The 16,573-nt window shown below is 38.5% G+C and overlaps 1 protein-coding gene across 3 annotated transcripts in view; it reads left to right on the forward strand.

Moving 5' to 3' along the window:
* epc1a (enhancer of polycomb homolog 1 (Drosophila) a) overlaps positions 1–16,573 on the forward strand; it is a 119,451-nt gene that overhangs the window by 35,080 nt on the left and 67,798 nt on the right. For 2 of the 3 annotated variants that reach the window (XM_039753829.1, XM_039753830.1), the window contains exon 1: positions 2,363–2,895. The exons of the other annotated variant lie outside the window; for it this stretch is intronic. In XM_039753829.1, the coding sequence (XP_039609763.1) occupies positions 2,743–2,895 (153 nt within the window). In that variant the 5' untranslated portion in view covers positions 2,363–2,742. Of the gene's footprint in view, positions 1–2,362; positions 2,896–16,573 lie in introns of those variants that run through there. 3 annotated transcript variants of the gene reach the window in all.

Below are 16,573 nucleotides of genomic sequence, written 5' to 3' on the forward strand. Positions count from 1 at the left end.
CTTTTTTTTCTGAGGAGGAATTATTAGGACACATTTTCAAGACTGATTAATGTGACTGTTACACATAAGCAACTGAAAATGTGTATAACCTATACAATTAAAGACACTTCTGCTGTATCTTTTAATTTCAGCTAATTTTAAGATTTTCAATGTCCAGTAGGGAAGTAAATTTAGATAAGTTTAGTTGCAGGGTGTCTACATGGAGATTCATAAGTTACTGAATAACATTTCTTATTTAAGCACTATTTGATTTTTTTTATAGTAATATTATTCACAAAATGATATAGATGTTGTATAAAGTAAATGTCATTGTATTGTATTAAAACAAGGAGCTCCCCCATAATGTGTGGCAATACCTGTTAAATTATGGTGAAGTCTGAATGAGTGCAGTGATCTAATTTTTTTATTATTTAAAAGAGCTATAATATTTTGTTCCACATTTTGCAAATACTGATGTTAACTGTTCATTACTAATCCAGTGTTGCTTTTTAAATGTCATTCCATGGTGATGACTATGTTATGAAGTCACTGTGTAGATACCCTTCAAGTAAAATGTTACTGAAATTCGTCACATTTATATTAATGTTCTCTATTCATGATTAAGTAATCTCTTTAAAAAAAAAAAAAAAGGCACCATTTCAAATATCCGCACACACTAAATCAAATCAAGATAAAATCGGTATCTAATTGAAAGCATCCCTGTAAATACATTCCATTACAGGGTGAAAACACACACACATACAAACAAGGACCAATTTAGCATCGCCAGTCTAACCTGTATGCCCTTGGACAGTGGATGAAATCCATGCCAACACGAGAAGAAGATGCAAACTCTGCACAGAGAGGACCTGAGACCTGAACCTTGGTCTCCTTGCTGCAAGGCAGCATTACCATTATGTCAGTGTGCTGCCCCATGGTCTCCTCATTGCTTCTTAATCTGTCCTGCTAATCCAGTGGTAATCAGGTTAGTTACTCTAGATTTAAAATCTAGAGTATCCAAATTCTTGGATAGCATGCATGCATGTATATGAGTATTCGTGCAAGGCATTGAACATGCATTACATTCACTACCATTTCTTGCATTGTAGGCCTTCAGATTCATTTTTAAGTGTCCACTTGGACTTTGCACAAGTGCTTCATGCTTGACTAAAACATTTCTAGGAGTTGGATGTTAATGCGAGATGTGTTGAATTGGAAGTTATGCACACGTATTAGGATCTTGAGGAGGATGTAAAACGACAATTATTCTTAAGCGTTTACAAGCAAAAAAGGGGTCGGGATAGTTACGTAACTGTTTTCCTTTTAGAAGCGATCTCCGCGTGTATTGGTCACAAGAGGGCGACATTTTACTAATCTTGCGGAAAAGGTAGACGAGACGTTTTTACCTCGTTGCTGCTTCGGTTTACTTAAAAATAAAAGATGGTAGTGGTATGGAGCTACGAATATCAGTCTGACTTTGCATTCATCATCGGTTACATTTTTGAATGCAGACGATCAAGGCTAGGTAATTGGCTCGGTCAGGCGTAGTGGTTAAGGCTTTGATATTCAAACCTGGAGGCTGTGGGTTCAAATCCCATTACAGACCCTGACCATGAGTAAGTCACCTCACCTGCCTGTGTTCCAATTTGAGGAAAAAACGTATAGTAGTAATAAAGACTGCTGGGAGTAACGACACTTTCAGTTGTAGGAGCCTATTTTTCTCGTGTTTGGGTGGGTAGGTTTCGTTTATATTATTGGGATAGTGGTCAGGTATTTGAACCTCAAATCTTGAGGTTGTGGGTTCAAATCACACTGCTGACAGTGTGACCAGGAACAAATCGCTTCACCTGCCTGTGTAGCAATTAGGAAAACTCAAAATAAATATAACCAGTTTTACTTCAGATATTACAAGTCGCCTTGGATAAAGACGTTAGCCAAACAAGTCAATGTAAATCACATTGTTTCACTATATCACAACTAACCACAACCAATTGCGTCTGTTGTGCATTATGGATGTGCGGAATTTTAATATACCCAAACATAAAATGTAGCTGTCAATACCCAAAATATGTGAAGGTTGATTAAGCAGTTAAAATATCCTGGCTTAAGTCTGACGTAGTCCTCCCGCGATTTCTGAGTTTCTCGTGTATCGTCATACACGCTGCCGCCCGCTCGCTCGCTCGCTCAGCCAGCAGGCAGAGTCTGTGGCCACGCGCACGTACCCGAGCCGGTTAGCTGCGCTGGTTGCGCGCACGCTCCTCTTTCACTCGGCCCGCCCCGCCCCCTTCTTATTATTATTGTTGTTGTTGTCTGCGGCGCCCTCGTCTGGGAGGGGGAGGGGCACGCCCGGCTGTTTATTTCGAGCTCTCTCTAGTGTGGAGCGCTGGCCCCTCCCTCCCTTCCCCGAGCACCGCGAACGCGCGCACGCGCGCCGGGCCGCGTGGGAATGGCTGTTTTCTGATCGGGGGGTTGGGCCGCGAGGAGCGAGCGGAGAGTTAAAGAGTTTTTAATGTCCGCCATGTTGGCCATGGCGTATTGAACCAAGCAGAGAGAGAGCGGAGCGACGGAAAAAAAAGAGAACGTGAGGCAGCGATCAAGATCCGGGCCTTCCCGGCTCCGCTTGCATCGCCATATTTTTTCCCATCCTATCCAGCACTAGATTACTTGGAGAAACCCACGGACTCCTCCATGAGAACTCAAACTGAGACAGTTTTGCATTTTAGGGGATCGGATAGATTTATGCTGTATCTCGAAATCTAAAAAATGAGTAAATTGTCATTTCGGGCACGGGCGCTGGACGCTTCAAAGCCATTACCCGTCTTCCGCTGCGAGGACTTACCTGACCTGCACGAATATGCCTCTATTAACCGGGCCGTGCCGCAGATGCCGACGGGGATGGAAAAGGAGGAGGAATCGGTATGTTTTAAAGTTTAAGTAAACCTAAGCCTTTGCAGTATAACCAGGCTTTTTGAGTGTACCGGGGCGCCCCTATCTTGTCTGCGCAAGCTTGCACAAAATGGCCGCCGCAGCGCCCAATGCCGAGAAAGACGCGCTGCTAATCCGCCGCCTGTTCACACTCCACTCGCTCTCCGGTATCGCCATTTGGAAAATGGATACATGCTATGTGGGAAACGTGCACGGGAGGTCGGTTGTCGTTGGCGGATCTGGGGCAGAAGGGGCTTGCAGGGTACAAAGGGGTCACGTGACCGCATCTGTGTCCGCCATTTTGTTGCCTGTCTTTTTCTGGGTTGGGCCTCGTGTTGGTGCAGTTTCCAGCTTCTACATGAAGAGGGAGCCGGTGAGCCGATAGAGTTGTACGCTTGGGAGGCGAGGCGCAATTCACTACTGTCAAACATCTTCAGAAATGCATAGTTGACTTGGAACTCTGGGCTTGTGATGTAATTACATCACTTATAGGCTTTGTGATCCCCATGTATATGTCGGTCCGTCTTATCTGCTGGCTGACGCAGGTCATATTCGTTTCAGTACAGTAAATTGCAGAATGGGAAGCTCTAGTGTTTGATAAACCACACAGGCAAACGCATTAGGGTAGAGTGAAGATTGTGATTCAACCGCACTCAAGTGGCTTAAGTCTGTGGAACTGTGGAGTTTTGTGACTTTGCAAATGGTTCATGGTGCAGTAAGCGCTGTGTAACACGCTTCCACTATCTGTTGGGTAAATTGGAGTTAACGGTTTTAGCGAAGCACCAGATCTATTTTTGGTTAACTCCTCAGAAGTTAATCATTTTCAGGAATGATTTTTGCTGTAGGTGTCTTTGGGTATGTGACCACGTTCGATGACAAGTGGAGCGAGAATAACGTTCTTAATAAATTATCCAAGTTGTTGAGAATTGACACTTGACAGGAATCGGTACCTGGGATAGTACATTCGCGGTTCACCGTTCAGCGGCGCATTTAAGGCAGCCGATTACGCTGTGTGAGGAGTACGCATGTGACACTGTTAATGGTGTTACTTTTTCAAGTATTTCAGATTTTCTGTTTTATTATTGATAACCATGAATAACAAGTGTGTTTACAATTGAATTTCTTTAAAGGAGCAGCATTTCAATGCACTTGGAACCAAAACTCAAAGATGACATGCCTGTTTACTTTTTATGTTTTTTTAATGAATGTCATGTTAGGGTGACTGCTGTCTAGTAATACAAAACTGATCGATACACGTGTAGATCAATGAACTAGTCAGTTTTGGGTAGAACTTTATTTTTCCCCAGAGTGTTTTTTATAGCTTTTTATAGAGGCTCAATGCGTTTTATGTTATGATGTACAACAAACCCATCCCAGATACACACCAGAATGATTACAATTGAAGAAACGAAATCTGACTTGGCTGTTACAGTCAGAGTGAAGCATTATACAGGTGTATTGCCGTTGGCATAGTGTTTTTTTGGCATCACTCATGGAGACAATTTGTTCTACATGCTCGCAGGTGCCCTGGTAGGAACAGGGACCTAGACCTTTATAGTGTTTAAATATAGTAATTTTCCTGTCCCATTTAGAGATTTTATTAATTGCTAGTTGTGCAGGTGTTTTTGTGTCTGGTATAGAATATTTTTCATGAAAAATTCTCTCTACATAGTTGCTTGTTAGTGATATGAAGTGTTAAGTTGTACTTTTTTATTGAGCAGCAGCGTGGTTGTGGATTTTCTGCACTGCTGCTGCCTTCCAGTTGCTGGAGACTGTTCAAATTCCTGACCACTTCTAATATGTAAAGTTTAATTAAGAATACCAGTGTTATTCTTCAAACATTCCAGTGACTTGCATGCAAGTTTAATTTGCAATTCCAAATAGTTCAATTAGGTGTATTACTTTATCAACCTATGTGAGCTTAGGATAGACTGCACAGTATGGTATGATTAAGACTCGTATATATATTTTTATTTTTTGACTAATGCCTTTATCCAAGGCATCTTGCCACATTTAAAATGCAGTTGGTTACATTTCTTTTGTTTTTCCCTTTGTAGTACAGGCAGGTGAAGTGACATTCTCAGGGTCACAGTGTCAGTAGCCTGATTTGGGCACCAAAACTCCAGTGTTTGAAGTCCAAAGCCTTAACCACTATGCCATAATACATCTAATGTAAAGGAAACCTGCCCATACAAACATGAGAAAAGTAGGCTCCAACATCTGAAGTGTTACCTCCAGCAGCCTGTACAGTACCTGTATACTTAACCCAGAATTCAACACAGCTGACCTTGACAGAATCTGTATTTTTAGTTATTATTTGGTTAACATATTTACCCAAAAAGACTTAACATGGTTAACATATTTACCCAAAAAGACTTAACATTTTATACATGATTGACTGCATTTATTTTTTTCCCTCAAAATGAAATACAGGTAGGAGATGTGAGTTGCTCATAATTAGTCTCTGGGATTTAAACCTGCAGACTCTGGTTTTGAATGTCTACAACTTAACAGCTATGCCACTTTGCAAGCCAGTAATTGCACTGAACCAGTCAACACCTATAAGAAACTTGGCTTATCACCTGGTGTTGATAATCTAAGTCTTAACCACTGTGCCACACTGCCTGATGAATATTTAATTCTATCTATGTGGAGCCTTTCACACACACTTTGTCTTTGGTTCTCTTGTAGATGATGATGTTGGACATCAGCATCTTTGTTTTTTAGAGCCAGTTGCATATGACTTTAGGGAATGGACACACAGTACCCAGTACACACTTTTGCATTATTGAAGGTTTTATGTGGCACTTCTGTTGATCATAACCATCCCATGAGTGACAGTTTGCATAAATGTTTTTTCAGTTCTTTGTACTGTCAGGTGACATTCCTGAGTAAACTGTGTCTATAAAGACCTTTGCAGTACTGATTACATTTTGTTTGAAACCTTTAAGAGTGTCAGCAATGTGCCCTTACATTGCATCTTCATGTGCTCTTTGTTAATGTAAACATTAATTTTCTTGGTGTAAATCTGTTGGCCACAGCTGCTTGCTTTCAGTAATAAGAAATGGAAAAACAATAGATGTATGAGTGGTTTATTAGCGCAGATCTGATTGTATTAGATGTTTTTTCACTATAAAAGACTCTTAAGTAAATTTTAAGTATCAATGAAGCATTGAGTTAGATGTTCAGAAATGTTTTTTGTTAATGTGCATCTTTTGTAGTTTTTAGCTGGAGGCCAGTTTTAGATGACTTGGGACTGCACACTGGATCAGGAGTGGGTCTAGTACTTGTAGCTGTTTTGATTACTGCTATATCTTTAGCTTCTCTGCATTATGTGGCAGGTTTCAAGGACATTATCCAAATTATTCTTTTATTTTTAACTGTTATTGTATACTTGATTCAAAATCATTTTATTGTCCCTAACAAGACTAGCAGAATTTGTCAGTTCCATTTAGTAACTTGGCAAAAAAAAATATAAAAAAGCATATTTTAATTGTACAAAGCAAAGCAAGTATTTACTGACTATTGGTATGCATAAGCCTGGGTTAAAATATATCTGGATACATCTTTACAGTGACTGTCTTGCAGTACTTTCTGTGCTTTTAATTTCTGTAATCCTTTTTTTGAGTATTTACCCAGGGTTAGTGCATGAAGACTAAAGTATGGCGGACCTGTATTTTTTATTGTGTTGTGTGTTTTTTTTTAGGTACAATACGCCTTGAGCTGCCATGGTTGTGTTTTCTGTAAATTTTAATTTTGGGGTGGTGGCTGGGGGAGCTGTAGCTGAAGATGAATCTGTTATAATGATGTGCTAAATGACATTTTGGAAACAAAACACTTCTGTAGGGTCTGTGTCAAAAGACTGTGGATGTTTTCACCCTATATGCTGAGTTAAGAATATTTTCTTTTTTTAGTTCACTGTTTTACTAACTGAATTTTTACATAAAGCACATCTCTTTTCAGTAAACTTCAAAATTTTAAACCAATATTGTGTTTGTTTCATTAGCTTTGTGGTAATTAACATAATTTTCATTTGGGTAAGAGCTGGTTGGTTGAGCAGTATTTCAGTTAAGGAAATATGCATATTGAATTTCTGTTGGTAATCTATTACTCTAGTTTAATTAACAACTGCAGAAACATAGTGGTTAATCATATCAGTTTTGTGTCTAAAATGGCTAAGTAGATGGTGTATGTGAAGCTGTATTTCTTACCGAGTGGTCTGGTGGGACCATTTAAAAGTGTTGTAACACTCGAACCAAGTGACTTTTGTGACTGGTTTTGTGCTGTTTACAAATAAGTGTTTAAAGTGCAACCTCTTGCTTAAAAAAAAAAAAAACTAAGGAAAAGTTTTGCACATTAACAGAAAAATCCTGTCTGTCTTTGTCTAAGGTTTGAAGTACTTTATAGTTGTCCTGATTTTGATTTTAATCATCGGATTTTATATATACATATATTAAATAGGTATGAAGGATGATATTTGTCCTTGCATTTGTTGCAGAGTGACTAATGTTGTTTGTTTTTTTTTTGTTTTGGGTGTACTGTTTCATCCATGTGGATGTGTCTTACATTCAGCTAGGAAAAAAATCAGTAAAGTCGAGTTCTGGTTATGGTGAAACCTCCCTGTTAGGCAGGTACAGTGGAGGAAATAATTATTTGACCCCTCACTGATTTTGTAAGTTTGTCCAATGACAAAGAAATGAAAAGTCTCAGAACAGTATCATTTCAATGGTAGGTTTATTTCAACAGTGGCAGATTGCACATCAAAAGGAAAATCGAAAAATAACTTTAAATAAAAGATAGAAATTGATTTGCATTTCATTGAGGGAAATAAGTTTTGAACCCCTACCAACCATTAAGAGTTCTGGCTCCCACAGAGTGGTTAGACACTTCTACTCAATTAGTCACCCTCATTAAGGACACCTGTCTTAACTAGTCACCTGTATAAAAGACACCTGTCCACAGAATCAATCAATCAAGCAGACTCCACACTCTACAACATGGGAAAGACCAAAGAGCTGTCCAAGGATGTCAGAGACAAAATTGTAGACCTGCACAAGGCTGGAATGGGCTACAAAACCATTAGCAAGAAGCTGGGAGAGAAGGTGACAACTGTTGGTGCGATTGTTCAAAATGGAAGGAGCACAAAATGACCATCAATCGACCTCGCTCTGGGGCTCCACGCAAGATCTCACCTCGTGGGGTGTCAATGGTTCTGAGAAAGGTGAAAAAGAATCCTAGAACTACACGGGAGGAGTTAGTTAATGACCTCAAATTAGCAGGGACCACAGTCACCAAGAAAACCATTGGAAACACATTACACCGCAATGGATTAAAATCCTGCAGGGCTCGCAAGGTCCCCTGCTCAAGAAGGCACATGTGCAGGCCCGTCTGAAGTTTGCCAATGAACACCTGAATGATTCAGAGAGTGACTGGGAGAAGGTGCTGTGGTCTGATGAGACCAAAATAGAGCTCTTTGGCATTAACTCAACTCGCTGTGTTTGGAGGAAGAAAAATGCTGCCTATGACCCCAAAACACCGTCCCCACCGTCAAGCATGGGGGTGGAAACATTTTGCTTTGGGGGTGTTTTTCTGCTAAGGGCACAGGACAACTTAATCGCATTAACAGGAAAATGGACGGAGCCATGTATCGTGAAATCCTGAGCGACAATCTCCTTCCCTCTGCCAGGAAACTGAAAATGGATCGTGGATGGGTGTTCCAGCACGACAATGACCCAAAACATACAGCAAAGGCAACAAAGGAGTGGCTCAAGAAGAAGCACATTAAGGTCATGGAGTGGCCTAGTCAGTCTCTGGACCTTAATCCAATAGAAAACCTATGGAGGAGCTCAAGCTCAGAGTAGCACAGAGACAGCCTCAAACCTTAGGGATTTAGAGATGATCTGCAAAGAGGAGTGGACCAACATTCCTCCTAAAATGTGCAAACTTGGTCATCAATTACAAGAAACGTTTGACCTCTGTGCTTGCAAACAAGGGTTTTTCCACTAAGTATTAAGTCTTTTTTTGTTAGAGGGTTCAAAAACTTATTTCCCTCAATGAAATGCAAATCAATTTCTATCTTTTATTTAAAGTTATTTTTTCGATTTTCCTTTTGATGTGCAATCTGCCACTGTTGAAATAAACCTACCATTGAAATGATACTGTTCTGAGACTTTTCATTTCTTTGTCATTGGACAAACTTACAAAATCAGTGAGGGGTCAAATAATTATTTCCTCCACTGTACAAACAAAGTTACTTCTAGACCTTTCCCTTTATAAGTAGTAGGATAACTCTTCTCAAAGTGTCAAAGGCAGGACATGTAAACGGGGCAGATACAAGGGTGTTCATTTGATGTTGAGGCAACAGGTTACCCACTGCATTCCTCCGCCTACATGTGACAGATTGGTTGAATTGCAAATTGATGCTCAATTTCAGTGGTTCTTTGTAGTGCATTATGTTTTTTTCTTTTTCTTTTGTTCTTGGAGACTTAAATTGATGCATCCTGAAGACATTTCTGAAAAACTTATGTAACCTACCTAAAAAGGAACAGTAAAACACTTTGTTTTTAGCTACAGGATATTTTAAGGTAATATACAGATCAATACTATCACTAGGCTCTGCTGATGACCATATTTATCTATTTTCTTTTTGTTGAAAGTGGATCTGAAAAGAACCAAAAGGTATACCGAAAAGATTGAAGCCATTATACCATTACAGAACTTCTAGTCGGGGGGGACGTCAATCTTGAAATCTGCAGTTGTTGGTCTCGTCACCTGAAAATTTCATATTGCATGACTAGAAATCACATTGTATGTCAAGTTAGGCAACTGCGTGTTGACTTTCCATTGCAGTGTTTTTTTTTTTTTGTTTGTTTTTTTTCTTCTAAAGTATTGCCAGCTTGACTTTTTTTTTTTTTTCTGCCATCCAGTGATATGCTGCATGACAAAGTTGATGGCCATGAAAGGTTTTAAAGGCATGGCAAGTTGGGTCTCAGTCTCTGCTTTTTTTGTTTTTCTCTCTGGAAATGGATGTCTGTGAGGATGGCATGTCGCCCATTGTCTTCTCCGGGATATGTTTATTTAATTTCTTTTTTATATTTCCTTCAATAATTATTAGAGAGCAAGTTCAAATTAAAATTGACCAATGATGAAATGATAGTAAACCTACCTAATTAGAATGAAACCAGTCATTGATGCAGTGGTACTAAGGAACTGATAATTTTATTTTAGAAGAAACATCATTCACCTTCAAGAACTATGTAAAACACCAGGCAGTGTAGATTGTTGAAAGCTATAAACACCTGTGGAAAGCGAGAGCTTTTGTGCAGGAAAAATGAAAGATACTTTTCTGTCCAATGACTCATGTTTGCTGTGCTGAGATGCCATGAGGCAGTCATGTAATCTGACATCCTCAATGCTACGTGATTCAGCAGCTACAGTAAAGTTTGTCCTCTCCAACCATAAGTCATGTAATGTTTTAGTGAGTCAAGTCTTTATAGTGTGAATTCTAGCATTAAATCTTTATATTTGGTTTGTCTTATTCTTCTGGCTTGGTTTGGAAATTTTAATGTCTGCAACTGAAACAGAATAGGTTAAATTGTGAAACGGCAATTAAATTTGACAGGAATATTAAACATATATTCTGAAAAGCATGGTGTGCTCTTGGACATAACTTACCCATTATGTTTACAATTCCAATCATTCCATTCCTATAATGTCACAGGTTCAAGGCCCCAAGTCTAAAACGCATAAATTATGGCTGTTATCTTTGTTCTTGGTTATTAGTCATGTCTTGATGTTGGTTTCATTTTTTTTCCTATGCAATATGTAAGGTCTTGCATTATACTAGAAATATTCTGTTCACGGTTATGTTTTATTTACTTGTTCATAGGTTATATTTCATGATGAAAATATTTGTATGTTTAATCTTGTATCTCAGTAAAAAGTAGGAACACCCCATATTTTTCTTCATGGGACAATAGACTGAATTTCGTTTAGCTGAAAAGTACTTTTAGACATATTACTAATTTGTAGCAAAGTTTGTTTAAAGCCGTTCCTTGATTTCTGAAGCCAGTCACCAAACCATGCATTTATCTGGAGTTTGTTCAGTGGTTGGTTAACCTGGTTAAAGACAGATATTTTATTATGTACAGTACCTGCACAGGTTTAGAGGTAAAGCATTTTAAGAACTGCATTTTGAATATAGAATATTAATTCTTTAGTTTCTCCTTCCAATTTTGTGTTTTTAGTTGGTGTATGAGAATTGTACACATGTACAAAAGTGAACGTTTATGGTTTGTTGCCTTTTCTCAATTCATGCACCCCTTTGTTCAGCTGTGCATTACATTTCTGATTACCTGTTGCGATAGCAGACGTTGTAAGTTGTACTATGCAGCGTTCATACTTGTGTTTGAAAACTTAGTGGGTCATGCTTTTCACACTCCTCTCATGGAACAGCTTTGAAAATGTAAATGTCTGTGCAGTCTTGTAAGGCAAAGAAATGTCTAGATGTGTGTCAGTAACTTAAAGCTAGCATGTATTTAATATATCCCATTGGAGAATGATTCCTAATACTAGCAGTTGAATTGAAGGGGTCAGGCTGTATTTGTATCTAGTTGTAATCACAAGTACAGTGGTTTTACTTGTACCTTTTTAAAGCTAAGCTTAGCCAAGTCCTCCCCTTTATTTTTCTGTAATTGGATAAAAGTCAACCTGTTAATAGAGGAGAAACTCCTTTTTTTTTTTCCCTTCAGGACCAGAGTGAAAGAGGGATCGTGATAGAGCCTAAAGGAAGTGTCAAAGCTGCATTTAGAAACAACTTGCCACATGTTTTCTATAGAAGACCTGTTGCATTTAATGACTGCAGTTGCAACAATCTTGCCTCTCTTCATATGCTGTAGCTCTCACCTTTGGCAAATCAGTATGTGACTTCATAGTGATTCGTACCTGTTTTTGGAGTTGGTGGGCAGTTCATAGTATATCTTTTCTACAGATAACAGTTGCGTCTACAAGTACCTGCAGCTAAAGCCCATGTCACATTGGATGACTTTTCCAGTGATTTTTTAGTCTTAGCCTTCATTTACATAATCTTAGTGAGGTTGAGACAGTTGTTGTGCTTCCAGTTGTCTAATGTGACATACCTAAGACTGAGATCAGCTAGTCTGCGACTAGCTACAATAAAAAATTAAACTGGTTTGATTTTTCTTCTTAGTCAGAGGTGTGGGCTGTGTTTTACAGGAGGACTAGCAGAAATGTTCATCAGGAAATTCAATGCATTGTATGTAGCAACTAGTAAAAAGGAACATGTGTCTCTTCCGTTTTCAAGGTTCAAAACACCCATCTTTCTGATGTCTCACATTTTAAATATTAAAACAGTAGGGAATGAAAAGGCAGCTGTTAACCATTCATGGAGTGCCGGTCCTGTGTTGGCTCAGTCAGGCAGAATGAGCGTTTTGGACTTTACAAACAGAAGAATAGCTTGTAGGTTTTGGAATGTTTTGTAATTTAAGTACCATGACAAAATGGGTGTCAGGGACAGAGATCACAGCTGTTGAACCTTCACATGATGTCCGCCCCCTGTCAGGGCAGCAAGGTAATGGCTGCAAGAAAATGTGGTGAGCATGGCTGTGCTGGAAAGTAATTAAGCTTGTCAGTAAAGTAGGCATGCTCAGCAATGTTGTGTGTGTTTTTTTTGTTTGTTTTTTTTTCTTTATATAAATGATATCCTCTGTTGCATTGTTATACCTCCATTCATTAAGTTTAATTTTGATTTTATGCTATTTGAACTGGATATAACATTCTCATACTTCATTCAGCATATTTACATATCTTTAACAATTTTTATGTCTTGATAATTATGAACCCAAAGCCCCCCTGTGTAACTACACATGCTATGATCTTCAGGGGATTTTAGCATGGGGTTTATGAAGAATGTTACCATCACAAGCTCCCTGATGTATCTTAGGATGTGCACATTGTTGTATGTATTGTTAGTAAATTCCAGGATAAATTCGAGAGATTTCTATTTAAACTCTTAAAGGTGATGTTGGAACAACATGGTTTTAAATTCTGTTTTAGCAGTGAAGCACTAACGTTTTCTGTTGTAAGATTTTATATTTGCTTCATTACCTCACCTGAAAAGTAATGTATAAGAGATGAGTCAGATTAATTTAAATTTTAAATGTCAAACTCCTGATGCTTTAATTCCCCCCCCTTCTACATTTGCCTTAACTTTAAAAATCTTTGTCTGTGAAATCAAATTTGTCAATCCTTTGTCAGAACTCCTTTTAAACAGGCTTTGTCTTGATGTTTAAGGTTTCTTATGTGAAGATCATATTTTATTATTACTTAGCCTCTGTACAAATTCAGAATTAGAAAATTACCGTGACTACAGGTTAATGACCGCCAAATATAGAAATGTGAGGCAACATTACATTCTACATGTACAGTGTATTCTTTGTATACATGACGTGCTTTCATTTATGGCTTATATATACTAATAAATGCCTTCAAAAGCCAAACACATTGATATGGAGAAGTGCCTTGTTCTATGAAGAATTGAAACACTAAATATATTTTATTGTGGTATTAAAAAACAGCAATTTGTGACATCACCAGTATGGGCAAGTTAAATATCTACATTGTTTGAGTCTTGCATCAATGTTTACTTTCTGGAACTGCCGCTGTAGTGACCTACACACGTAAATGTGGATTCGTTTAAGGTCCCCCATGTTAAACCATGGCATTTAACTGTATGCAATCAGGATAGTTTCTTGAACTGAAGGGACATTTGTAAGTGTTTGTTACAATTGGAGAATGAGTGCAATGCCTTAATTCATGTATTGGAAATGTGTAGGACACACTGTGTGTGTGTGTTTGTGTTATGTACTTTTTACTCCTGTTTTTCTCATTATTGTGCCTTCCAAAGTAATTTGTCTACTTGCAGTCTCAAGACTTTCATGGTACTACCAATACTATAAATTAGCTGGTACCATTACCTTTTCGACTTTGGATACCAAATTAGTACCAAGGTATCAATTCTTGTGAGATCTGTACTCCTCTGCAAACTCTCAAAATGAAAGTGTGATATTTAGCAATCACTGTGGCATTATGACGAAATTTACATTCATTCAAAAGCTTAACAATTTAGCAAATGTCATTGTACTCTGCAATGTGACACACACAAACTTAGCATTTTGAGTGAAAACTGCAATGTGGAACTTGTCTTTGAATATTTAATTTTGGTCTTTGACCCATTTCCACTATTGAAACAGCTTTAACTTCTATTGTAACCAATAATCTCATCCGTGACACAGTAAATTTCTACATTTTTCCTACTCCCATAGATTTATTTTTGTTCACAAAGACTCCAGTATGTCAGAAGAGGAATTGTCGAGTCCAGTGAAGTCTGTGTTATTGCAAAGTGTCTGGGTAATTGTTCAGGGTCTAGTGTTTTTCACCCAATGATATTAATGTTTATTCTTGTGTATATACCGTAGTACTGCACTGAGATTCATACTTGTATGTGTCCTCAGAAGAGTACCAGAGAGAGAGTACTAACAAAAGCGCACGCACGCAGACACACACACACATATACCTAGAATGCAACAGATGTATATAATGCATATGTACAGTGGGTCATCTGGTCAAAATCAATGGAGTGATGGTTGTTTAGAAGTACAAGCAGTCTTTGATTCATGTTGTACCACCTTACTGGGAAAAAATATTTTCAGTTTTAAAAAGACCCCAGACACACTGCATATTTAGTTAAAACCTACTGAAGGCAGTTTGCAGATGGCATGAAAGATTACTTGTCATCTTGCTGGAATTTGTTTAGAGCTTTACAGTATTTGCTTTTGAAAGAGATCTGAACCATTTGTAGAAATTTCCATACATAATAATTTGCTGAGTGGAAACAAATACTTTGTTTCCATCCTGCACTTGAGCATAGGTTGTAAGTTTCAAGTTTTATAATTGTAGATTGAAGGAGCCAATAGTTGTTCATGCAAGTTTACAAGGAAATCCCTTGGTATTGTAAAAAACAAATGAGCAGGTAGATTAAAAGTAAGAGATCTCTTGCAGCCAAAATGTAAACCTTAAAATACTGTGTTTACTGTATAAGCACTTGACACAGTATAGTATACTTTGGGCATGACTTATTTTAGGTGAAGGATTTTTCTGCTTACTCTCCCATACTGGATGGAGTCATGCCTTGTGCAGCTGAAAAGGATAGGCTTCAGTTCTTTGTGACTTTGACAAGGAAGAGGGGTGCCATGTTTTGTCTAATTCTACAAATAACAAAATACACTTTTTGTAATATGAAGCTTAGTTTAATGATTCTAAATGTGAACACTTCACATTGACATTTTATGTGTTTCTTTTACAAGCAAAAAATTCATATTACTAGTAAAGTCACCTACCACAGTGGTCCCCAACTTTTTTGACTCCAAGAACTGCTTTTATAGAAGCAGATTTTTCCAGGGACCGGTGGGGGAGGGGATTCGGGGTGGGTTCGTTGGGCAGTTTTATACACAATTTTTACATTACATTTCTATTATTAACTTATAATATTGTAATAGAAATTATACAACTTACCATAATGTAGAATCAGTGGGAGCCCTGAGCTTGTTTTCCTACAACCAGACAGTCCCATCTGGGAACGATGGAAGACAGTGACACACAAAGTGTGTTGGTTATGTTCAGTCTCGTTTTGGTTGCTGTTACTGCAGAAAATGCTGCCTCACAAAGATAGGATGTTGGAAATGGAACCAGACATTTTAAGTGCTTTTGTGGCAACCTAAATCCAAAACGTATGGAGATTCGAAGTTGTCTTAAGCATACTTTTAAGGTCACCATCATTTGCAGCCACAAGCAGTTGATCCTCTTTAAGCAAAGACAAGGTTGAGTCACACTGCCTTATTCACAAATGGGTCATGGATCCATTCCTTCCCATTTCGGGGGTCTTTTGTGGTTGGGAATAATGCTCAAACTCTTTTGAAAGCTGAGATAGGTGATTTATACACCATCTGGGAGAAGTCCCTGGCTTGGTATCTTTAACAACCTCCGCTAACGTTTAATACAAATCAAAAATCCCAATGTTCACTTGTTGGCCCCTTAAGTCAAGTTTGGCTTTGAATACAGCCACTTTATCTGCCAACTTGAACAACAGGCATCTGCCTCTGCCCCACGTGCTTCTCCTCCACTGCTGCCTCAGATTTTCCTCCTTGGGCTTCTCCAGCATTCCTCCAGCCTGGCTGGATACTGACTCTGCAGAGTGGGTAAAGGTGGAGTGCCCATTACTGCTTGTATGCCTGTAGTGCAAATACAGGTAAAATCCTGTTATAGTGAACTGCCAGGGACCTAAAAAAATATTTAGTTGTAATGAGATTCTGTATTTGTTGCTATAGTGCTTTCTTCAATTTGTGTCCAGGTGTTTGCAGTCATTTTAATAGCTTCTTTCACGTTAATTTGAATCGTTTCCTGTCTACAGGTTATGCAGACGAGAATTTTTCTCGGCATTTCCTTGCAATAATTCACTTTCAAGGTGCGAATGATGCCCAAACCCAATGGCTGCTGTGCAGTTGGGTGGGAACAATTCAACGTGAACATTATCTAAATGCAGAAGCATTTTGTGGGCGCTGAAGTGTGTCCCAAAGCACGATTGCCACTTCTG

The sequence above is a fragment of the Polypterus senegalus genome, chromosome 5, assembly GCF_016835505.1.
Source record: "Polypterus senegalus isolate Bchr_013 chromosome 5, ASM1683550v1, whole genome shotgun sequence".
Classification (NCBI taxonomy): domain Eukaryota; kingdom Metazoa; phylum Chordata; class Cladistia; order Polypteriformes; family Polypteridae; genus Polypterus; species Polypterus senegalus.